The sequence below is a fragment of the Salvia miltiorrhiza genome, unplaced genomic scaffold (genome assembly GCF_028751815.1).
Source record: "Salvia miltiorrhiza cultivar Shanhuang (shh) unplaced genomic scaffold, IMPLAD_Smil_shh original_scaffold_217, whole genome shotgun sequence".
NCBI lineage: Eukaryota > Viridiplantae > Streptophyta > Magnoliopsida > Lamiales > Lamiaceae > Salvia > Salvia miltiorrhiza.
In genome coordinates, this window is record NW_026651503.1 from 513,465 (window position 1) to 538,553 (window position 25,089).

Below are 25,089 nucleotides of genomic sequence, written 5' to 3' on the forward strand. Positions count from 1 at the left end.
TGTAATTCTCATTCAAGAAAAGCCAATGAAGTTTTTATTAGCATGTGGAGGAGGGGAAATGATGAGGGGCACGCCCACCGAAACTCATTCCACAACATGCAGAGATATGAACCCCGCAGTGAGGAGTCATTACCCAGAAAACTGTATTTAGCCTCTCCTTAGATAGAAAGTTAACTCAAACAATTCTGTAACTCGTATAAGCAAATCTAAACCTAATGCCGACTAGTGCCTTGACTCAGCAGAACAAATAGTACAGTACAGGAACCTTTTCTGATGACTTGCGCTGACATATCCGAATAAGAATGACCAGAAACTGCAGGCATCAAATGTTATTGAGGGTGGCCAAAAAACTGGAGTCTTCAATCACGACGTCAGTACCTTCTTCACCTCTGATGTCACCTCTGGAGGAGGTTTCTCTGCCGGAAGGTTAGCGACAACACCCTTCTTGCCATAGTAGTCGATAACCTGTGCAGTGGAAAAACAAAGAGCGTCAGAGGAATTTGAGACCAAGGAGCTATTGTGAAAAGCCAGCACGCACCATTACAAGCTAACAAGAAACAGCGTAATGTAGAAAACATATTGTCCAGACAGATATAAGAGTTGATTTATGTATGGATCAGTGAAGAGAAGATTCAAAACTAAGTGGCAATAGCAGTCATAAATAATAAATAATAGCACCATTACAAGCTAACAAGAAACAGCGTAATGTAGAAAGAAAACATATTGTCCAGCATGTCTCAAAATATACTTGATGTCCAACTAATATATACTAGTAAACAACGCCAACGGATAATATACTAAAACAATTGGCAACACTCAAGATTCTGGGATGACAGGATAAATCTTGACCCTGTCCTAACTATCAACTTCAGTGTCTTTTCTTCTTTTCTAAGTCTCTTTTGCCACAATATCCTATCTATACTACATTACAGAATATGACAGTCTAACTAAACCAAGAAGCTAATGTTACGATTTTTACAGACTAATGCTCACAAGAAAGTTTTTGGCATACAGGTAAAACAGAGTTGGATAAACGAAGAAAATAAACCACACAAACTTCAAGTCCCTCATCATCTTAGAAGCACGCAACCACCAAGTAGAATAAATGCAGCATTTGGGTAGGACTTAGGAGCATAGAAAACATGAACAAGCAAAAGACCATGAAGTTAAATTTAATCAGCATTCCAAGAATTCAAGCAAATATTCAGAAAGCTTGCATTTCAATATTTGCTAATGACATAAAAGGTTAGAGAAAGCCAATCTAAGAATATTTGCACAACAAGTGTAACTTGGTTGAAAGCAGATGCACAGGAATAGAAATATGAGGGAAGGAAACATACTGGCTCAGTCTGCTTATGGAAAGCTTCAAGCCTCGACTTGAGAACAGCAGCTGTATCATCTTTCCGTTGAACTAAAGGCTCCCCAGATACCTTCAAACATGATCAAACAGAATCAGCTCCTAAGAAGCAAAGCTTACTATATGAAGTAACCAGAAATATGATGGTTGAAGAGCAGAAACAGTTTTTTGACACATAATGAACAATTAGGACATGTTTACCCACATCAAGAAAAGCAAATCAATAGTACATAACATCAGTATCATTTTCAATGTCACAAAGAGATGAGGTCACTAATTACATCATCAACACCAGGCGCTTTTGGAGGTGCAAACTTGGAGTGGTAAGTACGACCACTAGAAGGATGAATCCAGCGACCAGTAATTCTCTCCTCCAGGATAGCATCATCAATTGCAAAGTTGAGAACTTTGTCAACCTTGACTCCACGTTTATCAAGCATCTCATCAAGCTGGATATAAGAAAATCATGCCATTAGATCATAATTTTTGTACGCAAACCAAAAAAGAGGCATTATAAGTAGTTGACCTTTTGCGCTTGGGCAACTGTCCTAGGAAATCCATCAAGAATAAAACCTTTCTGACAAGATGGCTTCTTCAATGCATCATCTATTATCCCAACAACCAAATCATCGGAAACAAGTTCTCCCTGAAAAATCACAAGAAGACAGTTTCAGTTAGAAGTTCTTAAGTTTTTTCAGGAAAGGGAATAACATGTCATGGACTCATGGAGAATACCTTTTCCATGGCCTCTTTGGCCTTAACCCCAAGGGGAGTCTTGGCAGCAACAGCTGCTCTAAGCATATCACCGGTGGCCAGATGGCACAAGCAATATTCATCCTTAATTATTGGTGACTGGGTACCTTTTCCAGATCCTGGTGGACCTGGAAATTAACATTAAGGATACAAAGCATCAGAACACTTGTTAAATAGAACATGTTGTAAAATGTCATATAGTGGTGAGACTACTGCTTGAAACCATATGAGCTTCTGCAGAAATTACAGGCTTTAACTTTCATTCACTGTCAAGAACTCGGGATCCGGGATCTACAAATGCAGATACACCATAAGATCCTTTGATAATATGTCTCAATCTTAGTGAAGATTTTAATCAAGTAAGAATTTAACCTAATTATCCTACTAGAGTCTGGTTTTGCAAAAATTTCCAATTGATGTATCTGCTACCGCCTCTTGGAGTGAACACAATCCAAAACAAACAAATGATCAAGTACATCATAACTACCCAGTTGCCAATTTGCCTGTCAATTTTTTGTCCAACAACGATACCCCTACATTCACACACCGCATGCTATTCGATAAGCAAACTGATAATTTCAATGTCCTGTTAATTGGACAAAAAAATCCTGTAGGATATTGCCAAAAGGAAACTATGCATATTCATTTGTGAATTAGAGGTATCAGTAAGACTTTAAAAAGGACTTCCAAATCACAAACCAGAGAAAATAGATCAGAAAAGTAAGCGAGACATGATAACCATTAGGTCCGTTACCATACTTAAGATAATTCAGCAACTAGTTTACCAAAATTCTGTCTGAAACCAAATATACATCAACATAATAGAGATTCTGGAACCTTGCCACGTCCGGCATACGCACTCGTGGAAAACCCATTACGACAACCCAAAAACCCTAACACGTCAAAACAGTGGAATGCAAAGAACAAAAAATATGAGGATGAGAGAAGGCACCGATGAGGATGAGGCGTTTGTCGGGTTTGTTGGCGCATTTCATTCGGCGGAGGAGCTCCGTCATGAGATCGACGGAAGGCACATCCTCTAGATCCGCTGCCGCCATTGTTTCTCTCTCTATGCGATGCGACCGAGTGAGGTAGTTGGTGGGTGAGAAAATGTTCGACTTGTATTTGTCTGTTGCAATATATTTGTCTCGGGAGTTGAGAATTCGGATTTCGGACCTTCCAATGCTTCAAACTCAAGCATAGCATAGCAGCGCCTGCCTTTCTTTTTTCTTTTCCTTTCTTTTTCCTTTTTTCTTTTTTCTTTTTTCTTTTCTTAATTGCCATTTGCCCTCAGCCCCTCTAAGTAAGGGCTCATTTTGTTTTTAGTAAATGATTATGTAGAATAATTTATAATCAATATATTTAGCGTGGATAATGACAAATTATTAATATTAAATTGGTGTTTGCTATCATGGCTAAATACAGAATATCTTGGTTTAAGTTAATCCTAGGGGGAGGTGGTATTATTAATCCTAAGAAATCTGGAATAATAATACTAGGTCGTGGGATTAAACCGGGTCATCCGCATTATTACCAAGTAATACCAAACACTAGACTGATCTGTACTAAATTAGCTAATACAGTGTATTAGCCAATATCAAACACGCCCTAAGTAGTAAGTACTAGTCCTAAGTAAAGGGCGGTAAACGAGCCAAATCAAGCCGAATACTAGTAGGCTCGAGCTCGACTCATTTAAATATTCATGTGTTCGAGTTCGACTTGAGCTCGATTCGAACTTTTATCTTGTTGATCGAGTTCTGTAACACCCTAATCTAATTAAAGTGTTAAAATGAATTTAAATGACTTTTGATAGCGAAAAACATAAGGATTTAAATTATAAAGAAATTCAAAGAAATAAATTCCTAAATAAAATATTTGAAATAACTTTAAAAGAAGGCCAGCCATGGAGGAAAAACTAATATGATAACATTAAACCTGATAAGTTATATTAAAATCTCAAAAGTAGTTTTAGACTTTGAAACTATACAAGCAAAAGGCTAGATGTAACTACGCCATCATATTTTTCAAAAAAATATATATATATACTTGACGCGCCCATTCGATCCTCCACGCGTCTCCAACCTTAGTTACCTGAAAATGTTAAATATGGGATGAGCATATGAAATATACTCAGTGTGGGAAACATGCAATAATTGTCCACGTTAATAAAATGGTCAACACATACGCACTGCACTGTACTGATAACTGAAATTCGCACGGTGGCATACCAAGGACTTTAAAGTCCTGGACCCATTGAGCAGGCCCCTGGCGAATAGGTTGCAACCTTAACTGTAACATGAAATCGCATTGTGGCATACCAAGGACGGTGAAGTCCTGGACCCATTGAGCGGGCCCCTAGCGATATAACTGAATTTACAACACATATGGCAAACACATAATATTAAAATGGACAACAATTAACCACAGCATGTACTGAAATAAATCCCACACCTGTAACTTGAACTTGAAATTAACTGCGAGAATTTAAAGTTCACGTTCCTAGTCGCGCCGCACCTAGTCATATAAATTCAAATAATAAAACATAAGGGCCTAATTGATCTTTATTAGAAAAATAATCTATACTTTAGAAAATTATTCATGAAAGTCTTTAAAAAAACTAAAAATTAGGAAATGATAATTAAAGAAATAATTGTGGGCTTAAATAAATTATACTTGCTATTAAAAGATTAACTAAGTCAAAAGCCCAATAGATTAAAAACAAATAAGGCTCAAGCCCATACTTAAAGCCCAACATCTCTCTATCTCTCTCTTAAATCCCTCTCTGCACTCTCTATTCAACACACACACGCACACTCTCACACACACTCACACACCAGCGCACCCTCTCTCTCTCTCCCTCGTCTTCCGCCGCCGCCGCCCGACCGCGGCGCCGCCCGACGTCTCCCTCTCCTTCCCAGCCTCCCTTTCCCTCTCCCTGACCCCCTTTCTTCCCAGCCTTCCTCTCTCCCCCAACCTCTCTCTCCGTCGCGACCAGACAACCATCTGACGCCGCCCCCTGCTCCGGCGAGCAGCCAGCAGCTGCCGCCTCTACTCCCGCCGTCAACAGCGCAGCTGTAGCGCCGCTGGGACAGCAGCACCGCAGCAGCCACCAGACGCCCTCTCTTCCTCTTCTAAACCCTATGCCCCAAATCCTCTTCAACTTCTTCTATTTTCTATTCCAATTTTTCTAATTTCCTTTTTCTGTAAAAAAATTATGGATATGAATTCTATTTGATTTCTTATGAAATATAGATAATAGATTTGATGATGTGTATGCATGTTTTGGATTTGAAGAATGAGATTTCTCGTAGAAAATCTGGTTTTGGCATGAATTGGAAGAAACGATTGAGATGCTGAAATAAAATTACATAAGCTCTTTACAAGAATTAAAATTTACCAATTGATGATGTGCAGTGAGAAGTAGCCGATTGAGTTTATACGGTGAAGTGCACAGATGAGGAAAAAAAACGAATTGGGGATGAATTGAAGTTTAAATAGGGTGAATTTCTTGCTCTTCAAGGATTTGAAAGTGAAATTTGTGGCTGAGGACAAATACTTGCTCCCTAAGAATTAAAATGTGTGGCTGAGGATGAGAAAAATCGAGAATTGCGGCTGGATAGGGAGAAATTAATAAAAATGTAACTGAAAATGATAACCAGAGTTTTGGGCTCTTAAGGGCGGTAAGTAATTTGAAATAAGGCCCAATAGACAATTTGAAATGTTCAATTATGGCCCAAAAGTAGAGAACTATGTAAATATTTATAAATGATCAACTTGAGCATAAAAATTTTCATTTGCTAAATTAATAATCTGTAATCTAAAATTCTTTATCTAACTAGGGGCGCGACTATATATTTTACGAACATGCTATATAAATATTCTTTTCATGATTTAAAATTAGTTAAAATATAAATAATGCAATCAAACAAATAATTAAATAATTAAATGGGTTCGGGCTGTCACAACCCTACCCACTAAAAGAAAATTTCGTCCTCGAAATTTAACTTACTTGGTTCTAAGTGGGGGTAGCGAGCTAGGATTTCTTCTTCACGTTCCCAAGTTGCTTCATCAGGTCCGTGCCTAGTCCATTGAATTTTTACTAAGGGTATTTCTTTACCTCGCAAAACCCTTACCTTCCGATCCAGTATGACACTCGGCTCCTCTTCGTACGTGAGGTCCTTATTGATTTGGAGTTCTTCATGATGAACGACGTGACTAGGATCATGCAGATATTTTCGCAGCATGGAGACGTGAAACACGTTGTGTACAGCCGACAATTCTGGCGTTAAAGCTAAACGATAGGCTACGTCTCCTATGCGCTCGAGGATTTCAAAAGGTCCTATAAATCGAGGCCTCAACTTCCCTTTCTTGCCAAATCGTAGGACTCCTTTCATTGGTGCTACTTTGAGAAAAACTTTTTCGCCAACCAGAAAATGTAATTCCTTTCGTCTGCGATCAGCATATGATTTCTGTCGATTCTGAGCCATTTTAATCTTCTCTTTTATTTTCTCGATGACCTCAACCGTTCTCTCAACGATTTCTGGGCCCAACACTTTTCGTTCACCAACTTCGTCCCAATATAGTGGCGATCTACACTTTCTCCCATATAACGCTTCGTATGGAGCCATGCCAAGGGTCGTTTGAAAACTGTTGTTATACGCGAATTCAATCAAGGGCAGGTGAGTTTCCCAATTACCTCCAATGTCCATGACACTAGTTCGCAGCATGTCTTCTAAAATCTGAATAGTTCTTTCAGATTGTCCATCTGTTTGAGGATGATATGCTGTTGAAAAGTTGAGCTTCGTTCCCATGGCTGCATGTAAACTTTTCCAAAATCTGGACGTGAATCTTGGATCTCGATCAGAGACAATGGATACTGGCACTCCATGTAGTCTCACCACCTCTTGCACATACAATCTCGCCAATTGGTCCATCGAATAAGTCATCTTTACAGCAAGGAAGTGTGCTGACTTAGTAAGTCGATCCACGACTACCCAAATTGCATCGTGACTGCGTGTTGTCTTCGGAAGTCTCACTACAAAATCCATTGTAATGTGTTCCCATTTCCATTCGGGTATCTCCAATGGATTCAACAATCCAGACGGTCGTTGGTGTTCGGCCTTCACTTGTTGGCACGTCATACATTTTCCAACATATTCAGCTATCGATCTCTTCATGCCTCTCCACCAAAATGTTTTTCGAAGATCTTGATACATCTTGGTGCTTCCAGGATGTGCCGTGTAGGTCGTGCAGTGTGCCTCATCCAGAATTTCCTTTATCAACTGCTTGTCTTTAGGGACACAAATTCTGCCTGCATATGTGAGTGTTCCATCGTTTGCCAACGAGAAACTCGTACTATCATTGCTAAGTCCCTTATTCTTCATCTTCTGGAGGAAGTCGTTGGTTTCTTGGATTTTCTTAATTCGATCTCGTAATGTAGGCTTAACAACTAGCGTTGCGAGCATGGCTTCCTTAGCATTCGGAGTTATCACTTCGAGTTTCAACTTTTCAAATTCTCTTATCAAAGTCTCCTGTTGAGTCATCATCAAAGCTAGTTGTCCTTCACCTTTTCGGCTAAGTGCATCTGCCACCACATTAGCCTTTCCTGGGTGGTACTGTATAGTACAGTCATAATCCTTCACGAGTTCTAGCCACCTTCTTTGTCTCATGTTCAGCTCTTTCTGTGTGAAGAAATATTTCAAGCTTTTGTGATCAGTGAAGATCTCACATTTTCCTCCATACAAGTAATGTCTCCAAATCTTTAGCGCATGAACTACGGCAGCTAGCTCCAAATCGTGTGTAGGGTAATTATGCTCGTGTGGCTTCAACTGTCTGGATGCATAGGCAATAACTTTCCCTTTTTGCATCAGAACACATCCCAAACCTTGCTTCGAGGCGTCTGTATAAATGACAAAATTATCTGATCCATCAGGTATGGTTAATACTGGTGCTGTCGTCAACCTTCTTTTCAGCTCCTGAAAACTTTGCTCGCACTTATCAGTCCACTGGAACACAACTCCTTTCCTTGTTAATTGTGTCATCGAACCCGCTATCTTTGAGAATCCCTCGATGAATCTTCTATAATAACCAGCGAGTCCAAGAAAACTCCTTACCTCACTTGCATTTGTAGGTGTCTTCCAATTACTTACAGCTTCAACCTTAGCTGGGTCCACCTCAATTCCATTTCCAGTCACCACGTGACCAAGAAAAACTACTCGGTCTAGCCAAAATTCACATTTCTTAAATTTGGCGTAGAGTTTCTCACTCCTCAATGTTTCCAAGACGATCTTAAGATGCTCTTCATGTTGTGCATTATCCTTTGAGTATATCAAGATGTCGTCGATGAAAACTATGACGAACTTGTCCAAATATGAGTGAAAAACACGATTCATCAGGTCCATAAATACCGCTGGAGCATTGGTTAGACCGAATGGCATAACTACAAACTCATAATGACCGTATCTTGTCCGAAAAGCTGTTTTCGGTACATCGCTACCCTTTATCTTGAGTTGGTGGTAGCCCGACCTCAGATCAATTTTTGAAAACACCTTTGCACCCTTCAATTGGTCGAACAAATCTTCTATCCTTGGTAGAGGATACTTGTTCTTGATGGTAAGTCGATTAAGCTCACGGTAGTCGATACACATACGCATTGTTCCATCTTTCTTCTTAACAAACAAGACAGGCGCTCCCCAAGGTGATACACTTGGCCGTATGAATCCTATGTCCAAAAGCTCTTGTAGTTGTGTTTTTAATTCCTCCAATTCTTTTGGCGCCATCCTATATGGTGCTTTTGAAACGGGTGCTGCTCCAGGCATTAAATCGATCGCGAACTCCACTTGCCTATCTGGCGGTAATCCAGGTAAATTCTCGGGAAAAACATCAGAGTAATCACGTACCACTGGAACACTTTCGAGAGTAAGTTCTCCATCTTCTTTGCCTACAATGCTTACGAGATAAGCCTCACCAAAGCCTTTGTTCAATATCTTTATTGCTTTCATCGCAGATATCATCATAGGCATTCTTCCTAACTTTGATCCTTGAAATGAAAATTCTTTCTTTCCTGGTACGTTGAAAGCAACTTCCCTCTCGTGACACTTAATTGTTGCAAAGTTTCGACTTAGCCAGTCCATTCCCAAGATCACATCGAAGTCATGGATCTCTATGAGGTACAAATCGGCTTCAAGCTTTCTATTTCTAAAGTTCAAGGGAATTCTCCGAGCAATCCTATTCGTCTTAATGCATTCTCCAGAAGGGACACTTATGTTCAAGGCTAAGTTTTCTACTTCACAAGGGATATGATTCTTTTGACAAAACTTTGCAGAAATGAACGAGTGCGAAGCTCCAGAATCAAATAGAACAACTGCTGGTGTTCCAGATATGAGTAACGTACCAGTCATTGTGTCATCGTCCTCTGCTTCTTCTTGATCAGCTAAAGCGAATAATCGAGCATTTCCTTTCTTTTCTGGCTCTTTGCCTCCTATTCTGTCTGGTCCCACATTTTTCTTCCCTTCTGGCGCATTATATATCTTTTTAGGACAATTATGTGTAGTGTGCCCCGGTTCGTGGCAAAAGAAACAAACTCTTTTACCCCACATGCACTCTCCATAGTGATATTTTCCACATTTCTGGCATTGTGGTCTTGTCCCCGTTGTTCCTGAATTAACGCCTCCACCAAACTTCGGCCTCTTATCTTGGAAGTTTCCTCCGCCTTGATTATAGTTCTCCCACTTCCTTTTCATAGGTTGATTCGCTGGCTTTTGTGCAGGGATGTTTGACCCAAGAGCAGTTGCCACCTCTTCGGCTCGCTTAACCAAATCGCTAAAATCTTCAATTACATGTGCAGCCATAATTCCCTTGATGTCAGTTCTCAGTCCCTTTCTGAACCTAGCTATCATTTTGTCTTCTGTGTCAACTAGGTGTGGTGCAAAACGAGCCAACTCATTAAATTTCCTCTCGTACTCCTCTATAGTCATATTTCCTTGTTTCAACTCAAAGAACTCGGTTTCCTTCTTTTCTCTGAATGACAGAGGAAAGTATTTATCCATTACTACTCCCTTGAAGATTTTCCAATTGAGAACATTGCGATCCTCTTCTCCCAACAGACGATAGAAATGTTTCCACCATTGTCGAGCGTCCTCTTTGAGTTGAAAAACAGCACATGAAACTTTCTGTTCCTCGGTACAGTTGATGTGAGTGAAAATCCGTTCAAGCTCTTCCAACCACTCTTCAGCTGCTAGCGGTCCATCACGTCCATTGAATCGTGGCGGATTATAATTCCGAAATCGCTCTACCGCTTGATCCATTGTGTTAGAGGTCTGGTTTAGGTCTCGCTGCGTAGCCTGAGTTTGGGTTTGCTGTTGGACAAAACCTTGTAAGGCGCTCAGAAATTGACTCATGAAGTCTCCTCCATTAGTTGGATGAGGTTGTCCAGCTTCTGCTTCGGAATTTGTATTTGAGTTCTCGGCGTGGTGGGAATGTGCACGCGTATTCCTCATGGTTCTATATTCAAAGCCACTATCACATAAATGAGGGATTATAAAACAAGACTTTTCTAGGAAAATGCTAGGTTATTCCTAATTCGAGGACTATGTTCAACATGAAAATTTTGAACTCATCAAAACTCAATGTCATGAACTGTAAAATTCCGAAATAAAATTTATGGCTGCAATAATCTTCAACATAATAACTTGCAAACTGAACTTGAATTTACTGAGAATAACTTCAATTATTGCAGCAAAATTCAACATAATTTTTGGAATATAAACAGTTTATACTCATCCCCTTGAAAACTTTTAAAATAACTTTACCTTGAAGTCGGAGAGCGTAGTGGTCGAATGGCTTCGTCACACATGACTTGAAAACATTTTAAGATTTTTTTTTTTTTTTTTTTTTTTTTTTTTGCAGAGTCTACAGGAAAGTAGACCTGCTCTGATACCATACTGTAACACCCTAATCTAATTAAAGTGTTAAAATGAATTTAAATGACTTTTGATAGCGAAAAACATAAGGATTTAAATTATAAAGAAATTCAAAGAAATAAATTCCTAAATAAAATATTTGAAATAACTTTAAAAGAAGGCCAGCCATGGAGGAAAAACTAATATGATAACATTAAACCTGATAAGTTATATTAAAATCTCAAAAGTAGTTTTAGACTTTGAAACTATACAAGCAAAAGGCTAGATGTAACTACGCCATCATATTTTTCAAAAAAATATATATATATACTTGACGCGCCCATTCGATCCTCCACGCGTCTCCAACCTTAGTTACCTGAAAATGTTAAATATGGGATGAGCATATGAAATATACTCAGTGTGGGAAACATGCAATAATTGTCCACGTTAATAAAATGGTCAACACATACGCACTGCACTGTACTGATAACTGAAATTCGCACGGTGGCATACCAAGGACTTTAAAGTCCTGGACCCATTGAGCAGGCCCCTGGCGAATAGGTTGCAACCTTAACTGTAACATGAAATCGCATTGTGGCATACCAAGGACGGTGAAGTCCTGGACCCATTGAGCGGGCCCCTAGCGATATAACTGAATTTACAACACATATGGCAAACACATAATATTAAAATGGACAACAATTAACCACAGCATGTACTGAAATAAATCCCACACCTGTAACTTGAACTTGAAATTAACTGCGAGAATTTAAAGTTCACGTTCCTAGTCGCGCCGCACCTAGTCATATAAATTCAAATAATAAAACATAAGGGCCTAATTGATCTTTATTAGAAAAATAATCTATACTTTAGAAAATTATTCATGAAAGTCTTTAAAAAAACTAAAAATTAGGAAATGATAATTAAAGAAATAATTGTGGGCTTAAATAAATTATACTTGCTATTAAAAGATTAACTAAGTCAAAAGCCCAATAGATTAAAAACAAATAAGGCTCAAGCCCATACTTAAAGCCCAACATCTCTCTATCTCTCTCTTAAATCCCTCTCTGCACTCTCTATTCAACACACACACGCACACTCTCACACACACTCACACACCAGCGCACCCTCTCTCTCTCTCCCTCGTCTTCCGCCGCCGCCGCCCGACCGCGGCGCCGCCCGACGTCTCCCTCTCCTTCCCAGCCTCCCTTTCCCTCTCCCTGACCCCCTTTCTTCCCAGCCTTCCTCTCTCCCCCAACCTCTCTCTCCGTCGCGACCAGACAACCATCTGACGCCGCCCCCTGCTCCGGCGAGCAGCCAGCAGCTGCCGCCTCTACTCCCGCCGTCAACAGCGCAGCTGTAGCGCCGCTGGGACAGCAGCACCGCAGCAGCCACCAGACGCCCTCTCTTCCTCTTCTAAACCCTATGCCCCAAATCCTCTTCAACTTCTTCTATTTTCTATTCCAATTTTTCTAATTTCCTTTTTCTGTAAAAAAATTATGGATATGAATTCTATTTGATTTCTTATGAAATATAGATAATAGATTTGATGATGTGTATGCATGTTTTGGATTTGAAGAATGAGATTTCTCGTAGAAAATCTGGTTTTGGCATGAATTGGAAGAAACGATTGAGATGCTGAAATAAAATTACATAAGCTCTTTACAAGAATTAAAATTTACCAATTGATGATGTGCAGTGAGAAGTAGCCGATTGAGTTTATACGGTGAAGTGCACAGATGAGGAAAAAAAACGAATTGGGGATGAATTGAAGTTTAAATAGGGTGAATTTCTTGCTCTTCAAGGATTTGAAAGTGAAATTTGTGGCTGAGGACAAATACTTGCTCCCTAAGAATTAAAATGTGTGGCTGAGGATGAGAAAAATCGAGAATTGCGGCTGGATAGGGAGAAATTAATAAAAATGTAACTGAAAATGATAACCAGAGTTTTGGGCTCTTAAGGGCGGTAAGTAATTTGAAATAAGGCCCAATAGACAATTTGAAATGTTCAATTATGGCCCAAAAGTAGAGAACTATGTAAATATTTATAAATGATCAACTTGAGCATAAAAATTTTCATTTGCTAAATTAATAATCTGTAATCTAAAATTCTTTATCTAACTAGGGGCGCGACTATATATTTTACGAACATGCTATATAAATATTCTTTTCATGATTTAAAATTAGTTAAAATATAAATAATGCAATCAAACAAATAATTAAATAATTAAATGGGTTCGGGCTGTCACAAGTTCGGCTCGTCACCCATTTATCAAGCTCGAACTCGGCTTAGGTGATGCTCGATGATTAGGTTTGTAAACATGCCGAGTCAAGCCAAATACTAGAAGGCTCGAGCTCGACTCGTTTAAATATTCGAGTGTTCGAGCTCGGCTCGAGCACGATTCGAGCTTTTATCTTGTTGATCGAGCTCGACTCGTCATCCACTTACCAAGTTCGAGCTTGGCTCGATAATGTCGAATTCGAGCTTCAGCTCGAGCTCGAACTCGACTAGTTAGATGTTCGTATATATGATGTTTGAGCTCGAATTCGTTATAAATTTAGGAAAAGTTTCTTAATAAATATGTTACTCGAGCTCGAGTTCGACTCGTTTAAGGCTCGTGCACTTTAAAATTCCTCTACTTTAGAAAATGCTTAATTTAGTTACTCTTATTATTTAGGGTATTTTTCAAATTTTATAGTATTAAATAATGCAAATTATGGCAAGATGACTCTTTATTTTATCATCGAATTCTATAAAACATGACATAATTTTTTTCCCTCCAAAGTTTAAGAGTTTTTGAAGTGAAAACTTAAGTGGTCATAGGTTTTCAAAAAATGCTTAAATTTAGGAACACAGACTATGATTAATCCAAATTATATAGGGTAAATATCATATTAAATTCTGAATCTTTTCAAAAAAAAAAAAAACTATGAACTATATTATTTTATCAAAAATACTATGAACTATAAGAAATATCATCTAAAACCCCGAACTATTAAGTTCGTATAAAAAATATCCCACATCACTTTTTTCGATGTGGCTCGTCAGATGCCATATTGTAATTTATATTTTATTTTTTAGGAGTAATGATAAAGAGATGAATAATTTTATACAATTTGGATAAACTGAGAATCTCTTTTGTTAAGGTAGACAACTAAACAACAAAAAAATAATAAGATAAAATTAATGCCATTCTAAATATTAGAATAATTTTGAAATAAATACTTTTTTATGAATTCACCTATAAACTAGTACTTCATTCGTCCACGAAATATTGTCATACTTACCAATTTTTTCTTGTCCACAAAGTAATGTCATACTCTGCTTTTTGTACCACTTCACCTTTTTTCCTTTCATTTATTTATCATTAATTGCTACTGATGGACCCACCCATTTCAACTTTTACCCCACTCACAATATCCCTACAATTCAACTTTTACCTCATTCACAACCACTTTATCAGCTTATTTAAAACACGTGCCAAAAAGTAAATGGGACAATATTTTGTGGACTGAGGAAGTATAACATTTAGAGAGCACTTTTGAAATAGCAATTTTGAAAAACGAAACACTATATTTGGCCACTGATTGAAAAAAATAAAAAATTTGGCCATTTATTACATGTTAAGACTGTTTTGCCCTTAATTAAGGCGGGTCAGATTCGGATTTTCGTACGAGTTAGGCACATATGACACTAATAGTGTCATATGTACCAACCGAAAAAAAAAATCTAAGTATATGTCACTAATATGGCCATAAGTACCATTTGTGCAACAGCCTAGATGGAGAATCTAAACCCTAGATGGATAATCTAAACCCTAAATGGGAAATCTAAACCCCTAAATGATAATCTAAACCCTAAATGGATAGTGTAAACCCTTAGGGGAAGTGTTCATAATGATTATATAACCGTACTCATCTAAATAATATTAGCACACAGGTATATTAGGGTTGGCAATTTTCGACACGACACGAAAGCACGATACGAATCCACACGAAATTAATGGGTTAGTAACACGCACGATAAGGTTTGGGTCCTTATCGGGTCGACCTGATAAGGACCCGATAATTTCGGATCGAGTTCGTGTCGGATTCGGGTAACCTGATAAAACTAATATTATTTTTTTATTAAATATTTATTTTAAAATTTTTATTTTTGATTTATTTTTTCACTTTAGTTTAGGGTTCACTATTTTCAATCAAATTAGTTCTTCCAGTCGCCACACCCCTTCGGCCCTTCCATAGTTCCATTCTTCCAAATTCGTGTTGATTTATTGGATATGTTGAGCATATGTGACGAATCTTGTATATATATATTTTTATTATTATTATTGGTGTGAATGAATCAAATCAAATTCGTGTTGTTATCAGGTCATAATCAGATCGTGTCGCTATCGTATCATGTCAACCTGATTCAAATCGTGTTGTTATCGGGTTCGTGTCGGGTTCAGGTTTAGGTAAATTATGTCGGGTTCGGGTTGGGTTCGAGCATTCCCTTATCAGGTCGTGTTCGGGTTTGGCCTTATCAGGTCGGGTTGATATTAGGTCGACCCGATAACGATCAGACCCGCACGATTTGTCAGCCCTAAAGTATATGGCACTAATGTCACTAATATGGTCATAAGTATAATTTGTGCAACATTGAGTATATGGCACTAATAGTGTCATGTGTGTCTAACCCGCGCGCAAACCCGAATCCAACCTGAATCTGGTCCGCCCTAATTAAGGGCAAAATAGTCCTAAAACGTAAAAATTGCTAGATTTTTTGTTTTTTCAATTAGTGGTCAAATATTATGTTTCCTTCTTCAAAATGGCCATGTGAGTATATTGTTTCTAACATTTATGTGAATTATATAGTGGCCGAAAATACAAAGCTAAAAAATGGATAATTTTGTAATCATGAATCCCAAAAAGACTTCAACATTGCCACATCATCGACACATCAAAAGTTAATTTCACAATTCCCACTATACCCACATAATTAATTGTCATATATTTATACATATTTTGATACTTACATACATAATTCATTCAATAATTTATCATTTATATCTAAAACTAATATTACAACATTAACTCATCCATTTTATATATTTTTTCAAATTTTTTCACTATTATCACATGTTCTTTAAGGTAGATAATTTCCCTCAAGCAATATGGAAATAAATTTGAATACCTCATTTTCTCTTATTTTCACCTTAATTCATGATAATATAATCATAAGATGTTAGTGTGATAGTAAATTTTCATTTACAATATGCAAAAAAGTGGAATAAACTTTTTTTTTCACCTAAAGAACATGAAGTAAAAAAAAAAAAGATACTACTGAAATGTGATATTATTTTCTCATCTTTTCTTATCCCTTAGTTCATCATGACGAATTTATGACAAAGAGAACCCACCCTTAATGTGTACTTAGTTTGAAACCAATGTATAAATGTTTGAAATTTTGAATAATAGGTTTTAGTTAAAATGTTGGGAACTCAATATGTTCATTTGTAACTTCACACATCTACTTGTAATTTGTAGTTTCAAATATATCTGTGTACTAATAGTTAATGTTGTATGTAGTTTATTTAAGAAGAATTCCCTCTGTTCCACTTTCATAATCATATATTCCATTTTAAAATGTCCCAATACATAATTCATTTTTTAAATTAAATTTACATTAATTTTGTTTTACTAAATTAATCTTATTTAAAGTTTATAAAAATCACAATTTATATTTTTATCTTTCAATTAATATAACAAAAAATAAAGACAAAATTGAACACTTGCATATAATTTTATGTTAAAGTGTCTCACATTGGTTGGAGATAGTGGCACGAGCCACTTTATATAGTGAGGCAACCCTTCTCCCTTACAAAGCCTTTTAAGGGAGGATTGAGTCTAATATCCAATTCAAATATGGTATCAGAGCCAACACAATCCAATGATGGCCCCCCAATATCGTTGTCAACAGATGGCGTATGGGATAGTCCACGCTGCGCGTGAGGGGGGTGTGTTAAAGTGTCCCACATTGGTTGGAGATAGTGGCATGAGCCACTTTATATGGTGAGACAAGCCTTCTCTCTTACAAGGCCTTTTAAGGAAGGATTGAGCCCAATATTCATTTCTAATAATTTATATTTTACAAATCAACAATATCAATTGCATGTGTGAAAAAGCCCAATATCTATTTCTAATAATTTATATTTTGCAAATCAACAATATTAATTGCATGTGTGAAAAAGCAAAGTGGATTATGAAGATGTGATAAAGGGTGTATATAAATAAAAGGGTAAATTAATGTCAAATTAATGAATTTTTAGAAGAATCAATACTTCTTATAGAATATATCAATTAGTTTGAGTAGGGGTGGGAATCAGGTCGGGTTCGGGTACCCTACCCGAAAAAATCAGGTACCCGAACCCAAAAATCGATAAAAAATAGTACCCGATCTCGAACCCGATTACTAAATCGGGTACCCTAATACCCGACTCGGGTACCCGAATCGGGTATTCGGGTACCCTAAATTACCCGAGCTGATTTGAATTGGGATTCAACTACCAGATTAATCGGGTATTCAAGCTAATAGCTTTCCCAAATTACCCGAAAAATCAAGTACCCGAAAATGCTTGTTCAATATAGATGCCCAAAATGCTTGTCCAGAGATGGCGGTGGTCGGAGCTCGGAGGCGGCGCAACGCTGATGCTGTGGGAGAAGAGGCAGAGGACGAAAAGAACATGCCGGAGGGGGCGGCGGCATGACAACCTCTCGACGGCGTTGCGGTGGAAGGGAAGGCATCGAAACACTGGGGGTTGATTCTGGTGGTGGCTGTCGATGGGCGCAGAGGGGCGAATCGAACAGGAGGTGGGACGGGAACGGCGACGGGGTCGCCGGTAGAAGTGGGAGGCGCGGAGGGATTCTCGAACTGGAAGTCCAAGAGTAGGAGGCGCGGCGCGGTGGGGGCGATTCGACGGGAATGGGACGGCTGATGGGGTGGGAGGCCGAGGGGAACGATGAAATGGCGAGGGTCGCTGGCTGGGAGGCAAATCTGGAACAAGGTGCTGCTGAGTTTTGAGAGGTAGGAAGTGGGAGGAGAAACAGATTAGTAGTAGCCGACAATGTTGAAATTTGAACACCAAATTTTGACTTCACTTTATTAAATAATTTAAATTATATTAAATTAAAAAATCGGGTATTTCGGGTATACCCGATACCCGATTTTTTAGCACTCTAAATACCCGAACCCGACCCCGACCCCGACCCCGACCCCTAATTTTTCGGATATAGGGTACCCGATACCCGATTTTTTCGGGTCGGGTAATCGGGTACCCTATACCCGAACCCTATCTTCCCACCCCTAAGTTTGAGTTTGAGATGTTTAATAACCTTGAAGGTCAGTTAGGTAACTTACTAATAAAGCAAAAAATGAGTGAAAGTTCAAAATAAAGTTCTTTTGAGTGAGCCCGTTTTTGCATGCAATTGTAGGTTGTTGTAGATTGCAAATGGCATTATTAAAAATGAATTAATAATTAAATTACTAGTTTAGTGTAATTTATTTACTTATATAGAACGACCACCTACCCCCAAACTTTGCCTATTGGAAAATGTATTTGGCGGTGGTTGTGGTAGTTTGGTCAACCTTTATTGATGACCACTCTGACTTTTTGTGCTTGTTTTTTCTGATGCATTTGTTTGATAAATTAATTAGATCATACTAACAGATTTAGGTCAGGCTGCTTAGATAGCTTAATCCTTAAAATAAGGAAGTAATGTTTTTTTGTTTTGTTTTTTTTTTTTACTTGAGGGAGTTGGAAAGGGAGAGCAGTAGGATTTGAATTCGAGACCTCACTGTTCACAGATAGGAGGTCGCACCGCTTGGTGTCCCCTCAAGGACATAAAGAATTAATCTTAATAACTTGAAAACAATCACGAATTCATCACTTCATCACTAAATAAGGGATTAATATCAACAACTTGAAAACAATCTAATAATTTCAATTTTAGCAATAATAAATGTATCTTGAATTGCTCTGAGTCTTCTGACTCTCAATATCAAAAAATAATAGTATTGGTTTGTCAACATAATGTTTGTGAGTGTAATGTTTAAAGAAAATATTCGATACTCAAATTACACACGAAGACAACCATATATACCATAATATATACTCGTAATAAATCTTAGTTGACTGCTTGGTGTGGGCTTGCAAATTGCAATCCCTTCTCCTTCGTTTTAGACTTGCCTCTTGTCGCTCCTCAGTTGGGCTTTTCATTTTATTATTTTGGGCCTATATATTACTTGATTTAACAAACTCGATATAACTGATCACACGATCAATTATTTACCTCTATACGAGTACTAAAAAGAGAAGTATTAATTTAAATTAGTTTAAAATTAAATTAATTTCAGTGCTAATTTTTATATTAAAGAGAAATTAATATCATAATCTAATCGTCTATTAGCCTCTCAATTAACCCTCACTAATCTTTAATTTTTTAATTTCTTTTTTCTTTCTCATTTTGTAGATAGATCACATTATAATTTATTTTAAAAAAACTAAATCAATATATAATCTTATTTAATATATTTAATTTTTTTATTTAGTTATATATATTCATTTTTTTGTAACTATTATTGTGTATTGTACGACGGACTATTCTAGTTATTATTAATTGATCTCATAGTATAATTCTATAAATGTATATATTCTATTTTTAAAAAAAAACTTTGGAACGAGGGATGATGAGGTTTGAATCCTGTGAACTTTACTGTGTTAATATAAGAGGGTCATCATCATTCGATGTCTTAGAAGGGACAAGTCTATCTATTGTGAAATTCTTTTAATAATATCAAATTAGTGAAAAAATTAAAAGTTATTTATCTATTAATATATTCTATGCTTATTTTTCTTTATACTTGCCTGAATTACAAATCCGGTCCTTTCCTTTCTTACGTTCAATGCAATCAAGACCAATGGAAGGGGATTTACTTTTTCATGCGAATATGCGATTAATGCTAGATTATTTTCCATAGTATACGCACGCATGCAAACACAATTTATAAGTTATAACCAACATGCCAAAATTCAAAAATTAGCAAAGATTAATTATTTATATTTTTTTAATTGACAGAACACGAACTGTAGGCACTGGCGGATCCAGTATAGGACATTGGGGGTACAGTTGTACCCCCAAAAAAATAGTAGCTAGTAATGTTTTATAGTCATATTTTATGATTAATAGTAATATTTATGTATTTTGTACCCCTAAAAATTTAAAATTTTCTTTCAATTGTATGTTCCTTTTCGTATTTCTTTTTTTCTCATTACAAACACGGGCAGAGAACACATTATTGGTGAAAAAGACAGTGTATGTAACCTGGCTCTTTATAGTTATATGCTCGTTTATCGCACCCCCAAATTTAAAATCCTGGATCCGCCACTGACTGTAGGTTCTTTAGTTATATTAATTTATCCTTTGCTAGAGGACAAATCAAAATGCAATACTCTATTATAGTAATTGCCTAAGATAGACAATCTTAACGCCTAATGTGTAATAACCATTTAAGGATATGTTAGGTTCCAAGCCTAATTATGCGAACATACAAGATGGCATGTCATTTCTAAGTCTGTCAGAATTAATTAATGAGGTGGTCATACGTGCAACCGGTTGCACCGTGTAATCGGATTGTATTTTGACCGGAATCATGTAAATGATAATATTCAGTTATACAAATGACACTGCATGTAATTGACACTATTCGGTTATACAAATGACACTGCCTGTAATTGACACTATAACATTGTAAATGACACTATTCAGTTATACAAATGACACTAAAAGTGTAAATAGCATTATTCGGTTATATAAATGAGCAAATATATAAAACTGGCCACTTTCATATTGTAAAGATAAAAAATGTCCACTAAGATAAAAATGATAAAAACTATCCACTTTGTAGTTGAAAAGATAGAAATACCCTCTCTTAAATACATGTACTCTCTCTTTCTCTCTCTCATTCTCTTCTCTCTCCCTCCACGCATCTTTCTCCTCTCTCATTCTCTTCTCTCTCTTTCTCCACGCATCACCGTCGCCGACCTCCGCCGCATCTTCCCCATGTGCCCGGAGCTCCTCACCTCCTCCTCCACCGCCGTCCGTGCCACCACCTTCCTCCTCCGTGAGGCCCGCACGCCGCCGACCTCCTCTACGTTGTCCACCGCCGCCCCTGCCTCATCGCTTGCGGCGTGGAGTGGTAGATCTAGGGTTCCAGACTATCTTCATCTCCATCGCCGCCGCCGTCTATCTCCACCGCCTTCATCTCCGTCACCGCCTTAATCCTTAGGTTGCTGGTTCAAATCCGGCAGTGGTTTTTTAGGGTTCTAGACTTCCAGGCGTGGTAGATCTAGGGTTCCAGGCGGCTTGGGGCTTGAAATCCGAAGCGTCGCCGCCTCGGCCTCGTCGCCTCCACCATCTCCTGCTTCGCCCCCTGCCGCGAAGCGCCGCCGCCCTCGACCTTGTCGCCTCTGCCATCTTCTGCTTCACCCCCCGCCGCGAAGCGCCGCCGCCCAGGCCTCGTCGTCTCTGCCCCGGTCTCGTCGCCTCCGCCATCTCCGACGTCAGGTAGGGGCGGCGCTCCTTCGGCTTCTTCTTCTCCTCCTCCTCTTTCACGATACAGAACGGAGGCGGTGTTGCTGAGGACAGTGTTTGGCGTCTGGCAGAGGCCGCCGGGAAGTGGTCTCGGCGGCGAGAGGAAAGGCGCAGTGCAGCGCGCTCAGAGGCGGCGCGTTTTCCCAGTCAAAAAAACCCTAATTCCATATCTGAGTAATTTTGGGGATTTTTGTTTTACTTCCTTGAAAAAAAGTTTAGATCCGATACGTCTGTGAATGATTTTCGTTCTAAGATCTGTTGAGATTGTTAATTCCGAGATTGAATGTTGAGATTGTTGATTCAAATGAATTGTTGTATTTTAATTGTAGATTGAATTGATTCGAATAATATTTTGTTGTGTTTTGATTGTTGATTGAGCTGTATAATTATTTTTTTAATGTTCTTAAATTCACAACCAAATTTATGAATTCACAGAAGCTTAATGTTTTTGAATTCACGACCACATCTATGAATTCACAACTTAATATTCTTGAATTCACAACCAGATCTATCAATTCACAACTAAAACTCGAATTCACAATCAAAATAAATTACATGAGTTTTAATTGTGAATTCAAACTTTAAAAACTCAAATTCACAACTACTTGAATTCGCAACCAAAATAAATTCTAGTTGTGAATTAAATTCAGGTTGTGAATTCGACTGATTGTGAATTCACAACCAACATAAATATGGTTGTGAATTAAATTTTGGTTGTGAATTCGTTTGGTGTGAATTCACAACCAAAAAATTCTAGTTGTGAATTAAATTTTGGTTGTGAATTCGACTGATTGTGAATTAAATTTTGGCTGTGAATTCGACTAGTTGTGAATTCACAAACAAAAAATTCTGGTTGTGAATTCGAGTGTAAATTCACAACCAAAAAATTTTGGTTGTGAATTCACACGGGTTGTGAATTGCGGGATTTTTTAAAGGGGTGATGTAAAGTGGACATTTTTTTAATTTTTAATGTGAAGGGTATTTTGGTAACAGTGGACATTTTTTAAGTTTTTTATCTTAGTGGACATTTTTTATCTTTACAATATGAAAGTGGCCATTTTAAAAATCCACTCTATATAAATGACATTATTCAATTATATAAATGACACTAACATTTTAAAATATCATAGTGTCATTTGTATAATCGAATAGCGCATGTAACGCCCCGGTTTTTGCTCGTGTTAAAACTGCTGATTTTGGTGATTTAAATTACTCTTATAATATGTCTATGGTTTTTGAAGAAAAGGGAAAGAGGTGAGTTAACGTTAACCCTACCATATACCACATGTAGTGCTTTCGACTAAGAATAAAGAATAAAGAATAAAGGCGTTTTTAGCCTTACTCTAAAGCTAAAGTTGCATGATGATTGATGAATGACAACGATTCTGTAATACTGCCACCACACAACACACACACATATGCAGCAAGTTTCAGCTGTCATTTCATTGCTTTCCATTAACTAAAATGCACTCACATTCCTCATTCTCAACAATTTTGTTATTATGTCGGATAAATATATACTCCGTGCACCGTATCTACTCCGTCCATTATATCGTTTCCATTTTGTGGATGGTATGAGTTTTAAAAAAATAATGGATGATAATAAATATTATTACTTTACTGCTATAAATAGAAATGAAAATGATATTATGAACGGAAATCATATCGTGGACGGAGGGAGCATGAGGTTTAGGATTTTAGATCGTTAAATATATATTTATTGCATTTGAAGGGATAGCTACCATGATACATAGCCGATGAGTTTCACTTTGATAGCTGAAAAATCTACACGACAAAAGTCATATATATTGATCATTGTGAAATATATCCTCGCGTTAACTCTCAATCTTTCATATATATATATATATATATATATATATATATATATATATATATATATTCATATATGTAAAGAAAATCAACGAAGAAATTGCGATGAACACAAAAGATTTACGTGGTTCGGGCTGAAACCCTACATCCACGGGACCAAGAAAGGGAGCTTCTATTATTGATTCGCGAACTGAGAATTTTACAAGGTGTTACAAGTATTGACTGATATATTTTACATTAATTGCTCATTATATAGCAAGCTTTGAAAATAACGAGCTGTAAACAACCATCAAAGAAACCGTTATGCAAAACAGTTAGCTCTGCAAAAGAAACTTTGACTCTGTCTCTGGAGTGTTGACTTTGCCTTGGCAACTCTGACTCTGATATGCCTCGGCTCTGACTCTGGCAGCAGCGAGATCTCTCTGCTCTGCCAGCAGCGATTCCTCTGCTCTGGCAGCAGCGATTCCTCTAGCGAAGGCAGCAGCGATTCCTCTGCTCTGGCAGCATCGATTCCTCTGCTCTGGCAGCCTCACCAGAGTAAACATTACAACACCAGAGTATACAAACTAGATTATAAGCTTACGAAATCATAAACAACAAATCTCCACCTGATTTCTAAGCTAATAATCGACAACAATAACAAAGGCTCCAGTTCTTCCTCCTAAACATTTTAATTCTGTATCAAACTTCAAATCAACAGATTTACCAACTTAAGACAATGCTCAAACTTAGCAGTAGGCAAAACCTTAGTCAGCACATCAGCTGCATTCTCCTCTGTCCCAACTTTCTCCATCTTCACCAATCCTTGATCAACTATATCTCTTATGAAATGCATTCTGACATCTATGTACTTAGATCTCTCATGAAAAGTTTGATGTTTCATAAGATACAAAGCACTCTGACTGTCACACTTCAAAGTTACAGAACTTTCTTCAATACCAAAATCGTGCACTAATCCTTTGAGCCACATAGCTTCCTTGACAGCTTCAGTTGCAGCCATGTACTCTGCCTCAGTGGTTGATAATGCAACTACAGATTGTAGTGAAGATTTCCAACTAACGGCTGATCCAAAGAGTGTGAAAATGTAACCTGACTGAGATCTCCTGTTGTCTGTGTTAGCAGCATAGTCAGAGTCAGTGTATCCCATCAAGAAAGGCTTGCTGATGTCTTCCTTCCTCTGGAACAAAATAGCTCTGTCTACACTGCCCTTTAGATACCTCAACACCTTCTTGAGAGCTTCCCAATGCTCTCTACCAGGATCCACCATATACATGCTCATAACACTTATAGCTTGTGCAATGTCTGGCCTAGTGCAGACCATTGTGTACATCAAGCTTCCCACTAAATTTGAGTAAGGTATATTTATCATTTGGTGTCTCTCTGCATCATTCTTTGCCTTTTGTTTATCTGAGAGTTGCAGATGGTCAGCTAGGGGCACTGTAACAGCCTTTGATTCATGCATATTGAATTTCCTTAACATCTTCAATATGTAATCTTTTTGACATAACCATAGCTTTCCAGCCTTCCTATCTCTCACGATATCCATCCCAAGAATCCTTTTAGCTGCACCAAGATCTTTCATTTCAAATTCTTGATTCAAACCATCTTTGATTACCTT

General features: G+C 37.7%; 1 protein-coding gene across 2 annotated transcripts; it reads right to left on the reverse strand.

Moving 5' to 3' along the window:
• Positions 1-11: 11 nt before the first annotated feature.
• Positions 12-3,409, reverse strand: LOC131003517 (adenylate kinase 4). 2 transcript variants are annotated; one of them, XM_057930027.1, is made up of 6 exons: positions 3,063-3,409; positions 2,093-2,238; positions 1,884-2,003; positions 1,639-1,806; positions 1,341-1,430; positions 12-465 (listed from the first exon to the last, which is right to left on the reverse strand). In XM_057930027.1, exons 1-6 carry the CDS (start codon positions 3,166-3,168, stop codon positions 364-366), a joined length of 732 nt encoding a protein of 243 aa, XP_057786010.1. In that variant the 5' UTR covers positions 3,169-3,409; the 3' UTR covers positions 12-363. The 2 variants fall into 2 exon arrangements, with proteins under 2 accessions (XP_057786010.1, XP_057786009.1); XM_057930026.1 differs by having other exon boundaries at positions 12-1,430; positions 3,063-3,352.
• Positions 3,410-25,089: the final 21,680 nt, after the last annotated feature.